Raw genomic sequence first — 12,361 nt, forward strand, 5'->3', positions numbered from 1 at the left:
TCTATTGATTAATGATCCAATTGCTGAATATTAAATAATGTAGCATTATGATGTATATATAGCGGTTTGTTTGTGCTTTGTATAAGCTGTATGTTTACTCTTACTTATAAAGACTGCATGCTGACATAAAACCACTTCCTTGTGAGTTATCCACTTTCTCCTTGGCTTCCACCACCAGGGCCCCGGTGGCTTCTTGTAACGGAGGTGTGGGATCATGTGCTAGTGGTTGGTAGTTTGTGCACACTCCAAGTAGCCTCATATGATGTGGAGAAGTGTGGCTCAATGGTTAGAGCGGCAGACCCTGATGCAGAGGTCTAGCACGGGACCAGGGTTCAATTCCCCACCTCGGCGGGTCTTGGGCTCAAAATTCCACAGTCCTGATAATTCTCGCCTCAGTGCCTATTCCAAATCATAGAGTCCCACTCTGCAACTCTGGGCAATAGCTTGCTTAATCTACACAACGGCCCCCACAACGCTAAGGATGCCTGGCCTTCACCCTGGGGGTGCCCAGTAGTGGACGCCTCACAGGGAAAGCCAGGACGGGTTCCACAGAGGTATTCGTACAAGCGCCTTGACACCCTTGCGGGTGAGTAGTGCGCTATACAAGTATCAATTTACAAATCAATTTACAAGCACTACCGCTGCACCACCTTTGTGATCTTGTTTTATTGTTATCAACTTGTTGTCCTGCAGTGACTTTACCGCTGCCCAAACAGTCCTACTCATATTGCAAGGATGGAACTCATTTTGTGACTCCTCCAAGGCCTCAATATTGTGGAGTACTTGTTATTCAAACACGGCCACCTCAGGGCCAATTGACGCACTGGGGAGGGCAAAAAGCAACCCAACCGCTTCTCAACCTTGGACACTTAAGTGATTGTCAGCTGGAATACAAAAAACGTATTGCTAATAGGCAATTTCAAAGTTCACCTCCATGCATAACTATGGATTGAGGTGTTGTTGTGAGGGTTTGGTCAGCAGTCTGGAGCTTAGGTGCAAGGGTTTCTACAGAGTACAGGGATTGTTCTTAGACCAAAAGCAGGATTGCTGGAGAAATACAGCTCTGGTATTCCTTGCAAAGGTGTGCACGGCCTCAAACTCTAAACCTAGTACAAATTGCTTGGTCAAGAGGACTAGTTTAGAAATTAGTACATAGTTAATCTTGTGGTACGCTCTAATTCACTGGTGCTGTAATGTATCTACGAATTGGTACTTAACCCAAAAATACCTTTTAATCAACACAGGCAAAGGAGGGCAGGACACAAAAAGAGGCAGTAGAGTAACACAAAGAGAGGACAGATATATAAAGTGCCTGGCTGTAGAAAAAAGTAAGCTGTAATGTTTCCTCAGGAAAAGGGAATGTAAATAGATAAAGGAACGGACAATTTATTTAGAAAAGTAGAGAAATCAAGTTGTGTGTAAAACAATGTCTGGTGCAGGAAATCAGGCCGAATAAAGTTTATGGTCCTTAAAGGAAAGAATCTGCATATTTTTTGGTTCTGAGAAGCTAACACCCAGTTTACGCTTTGCCAAGAACCTAATCAAGGCTGCAGATGTTGGGGATGGTAACAAATTCATTTGCCAAAATCTGGAATATATGTTTGAACAAAAACATTTTTTCAGAAGTGAATAGGCTAGAGAACATTTACAGTGAGGATTTGGAGGGGGTATAGAATACCTAGGAAAAAAAGCAGTAACCATGTAGAACTGAAACTATACTACACTATCTGCAATGGAATATTGTCATGTGAGGATTGCTGCAGAAGTAGTGGAGGGACAAAACCACGTGGTATGATAAAGGGACAATATCCAAGCTCCGTGACTAGAACAAAGTAGAATGTTAGATTGTAAATGAAGGTACACAGTGATTGAACTCTAGTCAAACAGATAGGGCGAGAAGAGCTATACCCATAGACAAAGATCACAGGTTTAGGTTCTACAGTGTTGGTGTCCTTAGATAGGTTAGATCAGCAAGTAAAGTAAACACACCAGTTAGGGCTGCTCTGGCAGTCATAGCAGCATGGTTGCCAGCAGGTCTCTTATGGTTTCCTCCTAGAGTCAACGAGAGACAGACAGCATGCTGTTTCAGCATCCAGAAGACAACAAAACAGGTCCATGTTAGAGGTATGCATCTTCCAAGCCTGGGATCAAGAGATCCATTACACTTCCACTTTTCATAGAAGCTAGGGAATGGTTCAGGTTCATGCAGGCACGAGCACCGTTCAAACTTCTAGTGGCTATAGAAGCAGGGGAATTGAGCAGTTTGGACGTTCTCACGCGAGCAGTGATGAACAGGTTTGCGCTAGAGCAGGATGCGGACTACAGCTCTCAGCCAAACATTTAAGAAATGCTACTCTGAGTTTCTTGTGGTTAGTACGGCTCAGGGAAATGTGAGGAGGGTTGAGTTGGCCCTCGAGTGGCAGAAACAGAAGCCCAAAGTGTTGCAATATGTAGAGCTCTAACACAGGTGTGCAATTATACATATAAAAAAATGTTTTACGCTGTAACGCTTTTAGCAAACTGCTACCAACCAAGGAAGCATCCCATAGCCAGGTCAGTGCAATTATTTCCATAGAGCATAAGAAAGAGCAATTTAGTTGCTCCTCTGCCATGCATAGTGTAAAACTATTGGTTAGCAGGCTAGAGCGGACACCTGGTGGTCTCTGGCTCCTGAAACTAAAAGATGAAAACAAATAGAAGACACTGCGAGTAGGAGAGAAGTGTAGAAATGATAAGGAAGAATATGTTATGTTAATGTTATGTTAAAGTGTTTGTAAAGTGCATGGTTGCCCCAGCAACAGGACATCCCCACGCTAGTTTCGGAGAAGAGATCCGCAGAGGAACAGAAGATTAGACTGAGAATAGCTAGTCTTCATGGCCCTTGTGAAAGCCCAGTGATTCTAAAGCTCCTAATAGACAGAGGAAGAGCATTCTTGAGGGCGAGAAAAGAAGCACCCTCCTGTTCTCGCTCTTCTAACCCAAGCACCACAGGTTGAATGAAGCTTAGAGAACAAGGCTTGAGAGGGGACATGGGTACAGAGCAAATTATGAGTAATGCATAGGGCCTTGAAGAGGATTCTCTTATCCACCGGGAGTCAGTGCAGTCTATAGATGAAGCCAGAGACTGGGCAAAACTTCGGGAGGGCGAATAGAAGCCATGCTGCAGCATTTTGGGATATCTGAAGTCTTATGAGCACAGTTTTATTGGAGACCAAAAACAGCGCATTGCAGTAATCCAGCCTAGAATGTATAGTGGACTGGATCATCTGGAGAGTGTGCGAGTCGCGGTATCCCAAAATGGGTTTAGGTCTTTTAGGGGTCCGAAGTAGACGCCTACCACCGTTGTGCGAACAATAACTCCAAACTTTCTTCCATATAGAGGTGCCAGCATATGAATTGTCTGAGAAATGTCAATCCAAACATTACACCTTAAATGAGGAAAATAATTAAGAAGCTTCATGCTGGACTACTTCAGGCAGTAAAAAAAACACTGTCATGATGGGAATCCGAATTCCCTTCGAATCACCATAACAGCAGAAATGGCAGAGACACTGGAGAAAGTTCCTGAGAGCAGGTGGAGGGAACATACACAAGTTCAAATATTTCCACATTCATTGAATTCAACATGGGTAGGTGCATGGATGCTTTGCTGTGGGCATACAATTGTGATGTTGAGTAAATAGAAAACAGCATGGTCATGGTACTTAAGTGGACGTGCCTGCGTTTGCATACAGGTGAGGAGAAACTGTGCTTTTGAAGAGAATACGTCTGAATCCCACTTGGAATGGTTATGGGAGATGCACTGCACTTCGCCTTATGAATAAATGATTGGAAGTTGACATTCAGATGGCGACATGATTTACTTTTTCCGCTAAAGAAATGAAAGAGATGGTTTATTATGCATGCTGAAATGTAAACCTTGCTAATGGCCCTATGGGCAGATTACGAGAATTGTAAAATGTGCAAATAATGCATTACTATAATAAAAATAAGTTTTAAAAAACCGAGACACTGTAGCCTAAAATAAACAGGAGAATAAATAGTTATATTTGTGAAAGTTCAATAGTAAAACCATAAGCAATCAGTATACTTTGATATAGAAAACTGTTTTAATTAAAAATATTGCATATATAAAATATATAAAAGTATTTTCAAAAAACCATACACGTAATAATACATTGGATTAGAAGTGTGAAGTTACAGTAAACATTTTCTAAAACATAACAGGTGACAGACAAGGCAGCAAACAAGTTTCAAAGTTATGCCATTATTCATTTAATCATAGATCGGATAGGAGACCTGGTTTTGGGCCTACATCAACAAAGGTGAAACTTAACAGTACATTTAGGTGCTGAAATATTCAGAATTTTAACAGTTTTTGTAAGATACACAAATTTATATTATTGACCATGATAACATTTACACCAGACAATATAAAATGCTTGCAAACATTTTTTTCAAAAAAGCGCAAATATGGCAAATGAAGAGCAATCAATGCAACAGAAGAAGGAAAAGGGGCCAGGAGCTCCATAGCAATATGTAGAAGTGATTTCCCACCGAATACTGCTGTCCTTCATGATTTTTTGAAATGATCATATGGACCAAGTACATCTACAGACATAACAAGCCCTACTAATTTGATCAAATGGATTTTGATCAAATCCTTGGATCTCTGCACCCATTAACAATCCTTAGCAAAGCTAGTCAAGTGACGTTATCAAACAATCCATACACGTTAAGCATCAACTACCAATTTTCCATATAGTAAAAATTGTGACTGTGTGGGCCGTATCCTACAAGGTCAAAACTTCTCTCATGGTTTCCTCACAGTAAGTTGCCATCTAATAAAATGTTAATGTGTAGTCACTGGCTTTAAAGTTGTATTCACCAATATTATTTGAAGCACCCAATTGGTCTCCTGCCCAATAACATACGAATTCTTCACATACAGAGGTGCTCAATAACTGCAAACATTACTAAAATTAAATATCTTACAACAGAAAAAAGTATTTACAAATTCACAATATTGGGAGGGGGAAACGTGGATGCTACATGCACGTAATGTGTCCATTTTTCTCACATGTACAAGGAAATTAGCAATTGCTGGTCTTTGTAGAGCTTGAACTTGAGATGTACGTGTGAGATTTTCTTGAGTACTTCATAGAACTAAAAGATATTTGCATTCTTTCAACTGTCCTGTTGCTCCGGCAGCGAAACGTGTTTTTGATATTCTCACGAAAATCTTTTGAAACAAAATAATAAATAAAAGGATCTATGGCGCTGTTTATTGCGGCCAGACAAAGTGTAGTTATGTAAGATGCATACACACTGCTGATGTACTGTTTTTTGATCAGTGCATAGTGTATTATAAGAAAAAGGTTGCTGGGCGTGAAGCAGACGAGGTACATCACCAACACTGTCAGGATGAGTTTGATGGCCTTCTTTCGTTTCTTTCCAATCTTCTCGTCCGTTATAGATGCATTCAGTGTTTTAATCATCAGTACGTAGGCTACCGTAGTAAGGACAGCTGGGAAGAAAAAGACTCCAATTGCCAATGACAGGAAATAACTAAACATGTCAAAAGCCAACTTATCCAGAGGCAGGACGTCATGACACGTTGTAATATTAAGATCTACAATATAGGCAGTCTGATCATACAGGTACAAAGGGATGGTGCCGAGTATAATGAGCAGCCATATTAAAGCTGAAACTCCAATTGCAATTTCAGAATTCTTCCTGGCATAAGACATGGGGTTTACAATTACCCAGTATCTCTGTACGCTCAGACAGGTAATAAAGAGAATCGAGCTGTACATGTTTCCATAAAAAAATCCAACAAGGACTTTACAAAGGCCTTCTCCATAAATCCAGTTGTTGCCTTTCAAATGGTAGGCAATCTTCAGAGGAAACCAGATAACAAACAAGAGATCTGCCATTGCCATGTTAGCCATATAAATGATTGCTGGGTGCCTCTTTTTGGTTCGGAAGAAGAAGACCCACAAAGCCATGCCATTGCTCGGTAAACTGACAGCGAATACAATGATGTAGACCATGGGAAGGAAAACCGTAGTCAATCCACTAGTGAGGACGTTCTTTGCAAAATCATCAATCATATATCCAGACTTTCCAGTGCCATTGACAGGTTCAACCTTGTGTCCAATAAAACTTCTACCTTCTTTAGTAGTTCTGGTTTGAGGCAATCCTTCAAAAAGAGAAGAAGAAAAATAAAGTTAGAGGCTAGTCTACTAGCAAAAATATGCATTCTCTAATTGAACATGAAAAACACAAACCAATAACCTATTTCAGTACATCAATATATATATTTTCCTGTTGATGGTCTATTTTAGTGAACTGTGATAATTTTTTGTGGAAAGATCCAGCCCCAAAGAAATGTTTGCTTAGAAACTAAAGGAAATAGAGCTAGCAGACTTAATGGTGGGGTTCATTTTAAAACTGATTTAACTTAAAAACGCACAACTTTGGGAGAATTTGAATCAACCAGACTGCATTGATGATCCATTCAATGAGAGGTTCAATGATTGGAGGGGGTAGAACCTTCAGGCACTGCACAAAATATTAAACATGGACATGGCCAATTCCTTGGAGTCACTTGTAACAGCTTAATTTGCTGTCTCGATTTCACACTTCAGGAGATCCCTTGCAAACAGAGTTTCCTTGCTACGGATTAAATCCAAATAGCATACAATTAAACTGGTATAAAAAGAGAAAATATGAGCACAAAAAAAAAGCCATATATAAAATGTGTACGAAATCCATTCTGCCCATAATATTCACTGAGCTTTTTTTTTTTAAGTTTTAAACTTCAGATTTGTTTCCCCTTCTAAAAACCTCAAAGCCTGCTAATGAGGTCTCAGTCCCACATGGGTAAAATAGATTTCCTTCTGCCTCTTAATGAAGCCAGTGTGAAAATCCAACAGCCCGTCAATTAAATGTTGAGTTTCAGTAGGTGTGCTACCATTACCTCACAGTCAGTACTTTGAGGATAAGGCAAGTACAATGTTTTTGTTTTTAAGTGGCATAAAGCAATATATACATCTCCACAGCAAACAAACCTCATAAATGTCATCCTGGTCATGCATGTGGGAGGATCCCCGACAACACTTCTCAATCTGAGGCCCGGTTACGTTACAGCAGGTGGTTTCTCTGAAGAGAACACATATATATATATATATATATATATATATATACATATATATATTACGGCTCCAAGTTTCTTTCACGTTCCACAGAAAGTATTTTTAATCTGCTGAGCGATTAAAAATACATTGAACACTTCCCCTGCGAGTGATGGAGCAAGGATTCGCACGCATAGCGCCTTGCTCGGATGCAAAACCCTTGTCTATAATTGCATAATAATATTAACACCATTGTTCGTCATTTGTAAAGTGTTTTCCCCTACACGCGGGTGTCCCTAGGATGCTTGCTTGTTTGTCTTTTCACGTACTAACGAAGCTTGCACTGAAAATGGCTGCTTTGCCGCAAATTCAGTCTGCGCATGCGTCGGTCATACCCATGTGATGTGACGCACTCGCATTCTGGAGGGATTCTGTGCTCATGCGCATTGATGCTAAATATGGCCGCTTGTCTCTTACCACGCTCTCTGCTTACTGCAGCAGCTTTTAGCCTATCTATTCTTTCGCATTAATCCTTAATGCTATAGTTATTATAAAAGTAAGGGTTGGTTTTCTTTTATCATGGTATACAGTGCGATCATTTTTATGTATGGTTCTAATTTGTCTTCGCTTACTTTTCATGTACCGCGTCTTTGTGGGCTGGGTATTCATGAGCGGAGCCATGCTTGAGGCTCTGCTGGGCACCGTCACCTGACCAGAGAAAGTTCCAACTGCGCAGAAGCTAAACCTAGCCAGCTGGCTCCTGAAGCACAATGCGCCTGGGAACACCGCTGGGAATACGGAGTCTCACCTTGAAAGAAGCAATACTGTTGCTACCTACTGAAAACTGTCCTGTACTGCTGTATTCTATGCATGGGAACGTGAACCTAAGGGGCGGGTATTCAAAATTGCATATTTAATCATGTGAAACTGAATTCTAGGAGGTGGTAAAGACCGCACCACCTCTCCTGACCAATCACAATGTGGGAAACTGTCACTTGCAACATTAGTGGGTGGTCTAAGGGTCCCCAAACTGTATAACTACCCTAGTTTAGCTTAGGAAAATTGTCCGACTTGTCCGAGTAGCAGACCTGTCACTGACCCTACGATCTCAATAGGTGCTCATTCTGAAAGTGCTGCGGAGCACTTTGTCCTTACTTTCCACAATCTCCTAAGGGGTGGAAAATCCTAAGTGCTGGCGAAGCACTTTGCTGGGGAATTCGAAAATCCAATCAGGGTTTCTGGCGGATTACTTGCAGGAGGGGGTAACGCAGGCGTTGCTGTCCGAAGCTGTGGGTGTTGGTCGTACCCTGGGAGGCCCAGTCCTTGATCCGAACCTGAGGGGTATCCTGTCCTTATTCTCCGTGAGCTGTACCTGCTCACAGTCTGGCATTCCTTTTCTGAGGGTCCCTGTCCCCGTCTTCCCAACTGACCCGTGGCCAGGGTTGGTCTTCAATCTAAATTAGGTAAATATAGATTGTGGGTTTGCGTATCTCTTTTTTCCTCTCTCTCTCTCAGATCTGTTAAAGCATTCTTACCTGAGTTATTGCCTTATTGCCATCGAACTTATATGTGCCTGAATTTTAGTTGGTTCCTTCTCTCCCCCTCTCCTTTAGAAATTCATTGATTTTAAAAACCATAGCATGTTCCCGTTTTTCCCTTTCCTTTAGCGGTTTGCAGTGAGCTTAGCAAGAATATTCTGAACACTTAGGTTAAGTACATGTTCTAAGTCCCATCCCATTCCTATGTTCTAGTATAACGTTGCAGTGAATAGTACGTGCTAAAACTTCTCCCTGTAGTTTCCCATATATTCTAAATGGTCATATTTTTTGTGCAAAGTTACCTTTTGGTACTGATTTTGATGTTTGATATATTACTCTGTGTATCGCTTATTATTTTGGCTTCTTCTCTTTGAAATCTTATATAAAAACTTGAACTTAATCAGGTGTCTGTGGTCATTTTACAAAACTGTGGAAAGTATTTTAAGGATTTTAAGGTGTATTGGATGTTAGGCCTGTCTACTTTTTCTTAACAGCTCCAGGTCCGTCAAGGAATTGCGCCCGTGGTAAGTCGGGTGCATGGTAAGCAGAGGTAAATCCAAACTTGATTACTCCTAGCAGCGTGCAGGAGGAGAAATCCTCACCCAGTTTTCACCCAAACGAAATTAATGTGTTCTTCACGCCGAGGGCCCAGTGCGTGTTAGAGAATTGGTATCCCGGGTGACCTGGGGAAAACTGCGCGCTCTAGCAGTAATTTCTGGTAGCAGAGGATGGTTTGGACTAGTTGGATTAGGTAGGCAGGATAGCCGTGAATACAAAAACGTGCTGCTGATTGTTACTGTATGCTGATTGTTACTGTATTTTTACAATATTTTTGAAATGTGTTTTTATATGTAAATGTTCATGAATTTGCATTGCTGTTATAAATACTGCATGTTGAATTAACCCAGAATTGTTTGTAAATGTTCAGTGTAGTCTGAATCCCCGGGGAAGTATTTTAGCTAACGGTGAGTAGAATCCGGTTAGCTGTTGAAGTCACTAGGTTTGAGATATTAGTGCAGGGTTAAGGATAACTGGAAGCACTAATTAGGACCTTTGTTTCTGGAGTGAATGATAGCTACGAGTCCATTATAAAACTTTCATTGCGATATCACCTAGTAAGGGTCGCATACGGGAGGAGTAATAGGGTCTCCGAGGCTTGTCTGGTAAGTAAAATAGTTCGCTGGTGAAATCCTGGCTCAGTACATATCCCCGATCAAGGTGGATGAGTCAGAAGAATAACGGGTTCTATGTTACTAGTGTGTAGGGACAGGCAAAGAAGTCTATCCAGAGTGAATGAAAAGTAGACAGAAGTGGTTTACTAGTAGCGAAAGAAAAGTCTTTTCTCTCTTTAGAACACTCAGACATAGTGGCAAACGTTGTGTGTTGTTAACTAAAACGTGCACTCGCACTTTAGAGAGAGTAAAAAGTTTCCGTTACCTTGTGAAGGCGGGAGTCAGTCGGAGAGCTGCTCTGACGTCACTCCGTGCCGCGCTGGTATTGGTCAGAACAGCGGGCGGGTAGCGGAGCTGAATTTGTGAAGGAGGGGTGAGTGCCGAAACGGGAGACTCTGTCTTGCGAAAAGGCCGCGCACCCATTGGTTGACCGTAGTTGTATTCTCTGACCTGATTGGGTGGCGCGAAATAGAAGTCGCGCTAGCATTGGAAGCACGAAAGTAAACAAAATTAATCAAGCCGAGTTAGAAGCGAGTCTGGAGAGTTGTATGTGGTATCCAGACTTCATACCGAATCCAAAGTACCTAGGATTTCATAAGGATCAGCTTATACGAGGTAGACCGCACATGATGTATGGAATAAAGAGAAAATTGTCATTCTCGGATAAAGTAAAGAATTTTTTCAAAACTGACAAGCCCATTAGAACGAGGGAAGGCGTACTCATTCCCCCGCCAAATACCCCTGCCTCTTTTATGATGTTTGATAAAGGGTATCACACTTGTCTCTGGCTAGAAAATTGGGCAAAGTATACTGTAGGTGACGGAGTCCTGGCATTCCCTGTTGAAGGTACATTTAATGGTCGGATCCTGTTTAACTTAAGGACCCGCATGAATGAATTACACCCTAGACCTAGGTTGACCCAGTACGAGGCTTTGGAGGAATGGGAGATTGAGGCTGCAGAGCGAGATAAACCCCGAATGGATAAAGGAGTGAGTAGGTGGTATCCCAGACTTCCAACGCCAACCAAAGAGCAGAAAATGAAACAGTGGAGGCAGTCTATGTTAACTGAAGGGCTGTTCCCCATGATGGGAGTATTAGAGGAGAAAAGAGGAAAATGTAAAGAAAAGACCCATCACCTAGCGCCTATGGGGGACATAGAAGATGAACACCTGGAAGATTTGTTAATGAAGAATCCACCTCCCTACGTAGCAGAATCAGATTCGGCGCATTCCCAAAACTCTGTTACCAATTACCCCCGAAGTAGGAGGGAAAGTGATTCAGACGGGACAGCTACAAGCAGTAAATATAGTGGAAGGGATGAGTTTTGCAGACCTAAGCCCACAGTCCCGAATTATCAGCCATTCGGGGAAAGTCCCCCTCGATTGGTTGCCCCGACTGCCCCGAATATCTATCCGTCCTTAGTACCTCAGGTATTGCATGGCAACTCTGCTGGAAGGGGGTTGCAGGAAAAGGAGAGAGAAGTCCTGACTAGACAGCGAGAGGACTTAGCCAGAACCATTGCACAGATGCATCCCCATCCTGAGGCCTTGACCATCCCGGTAACTATTGGTCCTGCTATCCCAATGTATAAAAATGACTTGATTAGTCCCCTTCCTCCTGTCATCACCCCAATGCTGCCTACTACTAGCTTCCAGACCCCGAGAAAAGAAGTGTTCATAGATGAGGATCAGGAAAGTGAGTGTGAATCTGGAAGTTTAATGGATTTGCCCATAAGGGAGCCAAGGGCCAGTATAGTAGGGGCAAGAAGTCAGCCTAGACAAAAGGAAGTGGTGATTGAAAGTGCATCTGGAATCAGGAACGCCTCTTTAGTTTCCCCTGAAGAATTAGACAGATGGACAAAGGAGATAGAGAAAGAGACCACTTCTCAACCTAAAACATTGGAAATATATAAATTAAGAATAGAAATAGAAGAAATGATGGCTGGGAACGTGGGAGTTGAGCGCCTGAGCTCGTATAATGAAGAAGAGTTACTATTCATCAGTAAAAATCTTACCCGGAGTGCCAGGGTGCTCCACGAAAAGATAATGGATGCAGCCGCAGAAATGGGCGTTGATGTTAGTCGCTCAAAAATTCTCCAGAAACCTTACAGAGTAGACTTCTCAGACAAGGATTTAGAAAGCCTGAATGTGATGGGGAAACAGATCCAAGTAAAAGAATTGTTGAAACTCCTGCAGAAATGGGGCGAAGTGGGGAAGTGGAGAACAAGGTGGGCAAAGAAGAAGGAAGGCAGCAGGGCTGGGTCAGTAACTTCAGAATTCGTATTAAAGGAAGTAACCCCAACAGAAAAATTGTGTCCCATGAGAGAGGTCCCGGGAGGGAAGTACGTCCATGTCCCTTGGTCTAGGCAAGACATTGTGTCATTTACAAATGACTTCCCGAAATTACGCGAGAAACCAGTTGACTGGTACCGACAGGTAGAGCGTTTCATAAAAGTTCAGAAATGTCTGCTGAAAGACCTGGATGGGTTTTTCGACATTGTGGTCCCTGTAGATCT

At 42.1% G+C, this 12,361-nt stretch overlaps 1 protein-coding gene across 1 annotated transcript in view; it reads right to left on the reverse strand.

The window, feature by feature from the left end:
- Positions 1-4,090: 4,090 nt before the first annotated feature.
- The window catches only part of F2RL1 (F2R like trypsin receptor 1), a 28,860-nt gene continuing 20,589 nt past the window's right edge, over positions 4,091-12,361 (reverse strand). Inside the window, exon 2 of the mRNA XM_086960754.1 lies at positions 4,091-6,202. Coding sequence (XP_086816880.1) covers positions 5,094-6,202 — 1,109 coding nt within the window. The 3' untranslated portion in view covers positions 4,091-5,093. The remainder of the gene's footprint in view (positions 6,203-12,361) is intronic.

Source organism: Lissotriton vulgaris, chromosome 3_1 (genome assembly GCF_964263255.1).
Source record: "Lissotriton vulgaris chromosome 3_1, aLisVul1.2, whole genome shotgun sequence".
Taxonomy (NCBI): domain Eukaryota; kingdom Metazoa; phylum Chordata; class Amphibia; order Caudata; family Salamandridae; genus Lissotriton; species Lissotriton vulgaris.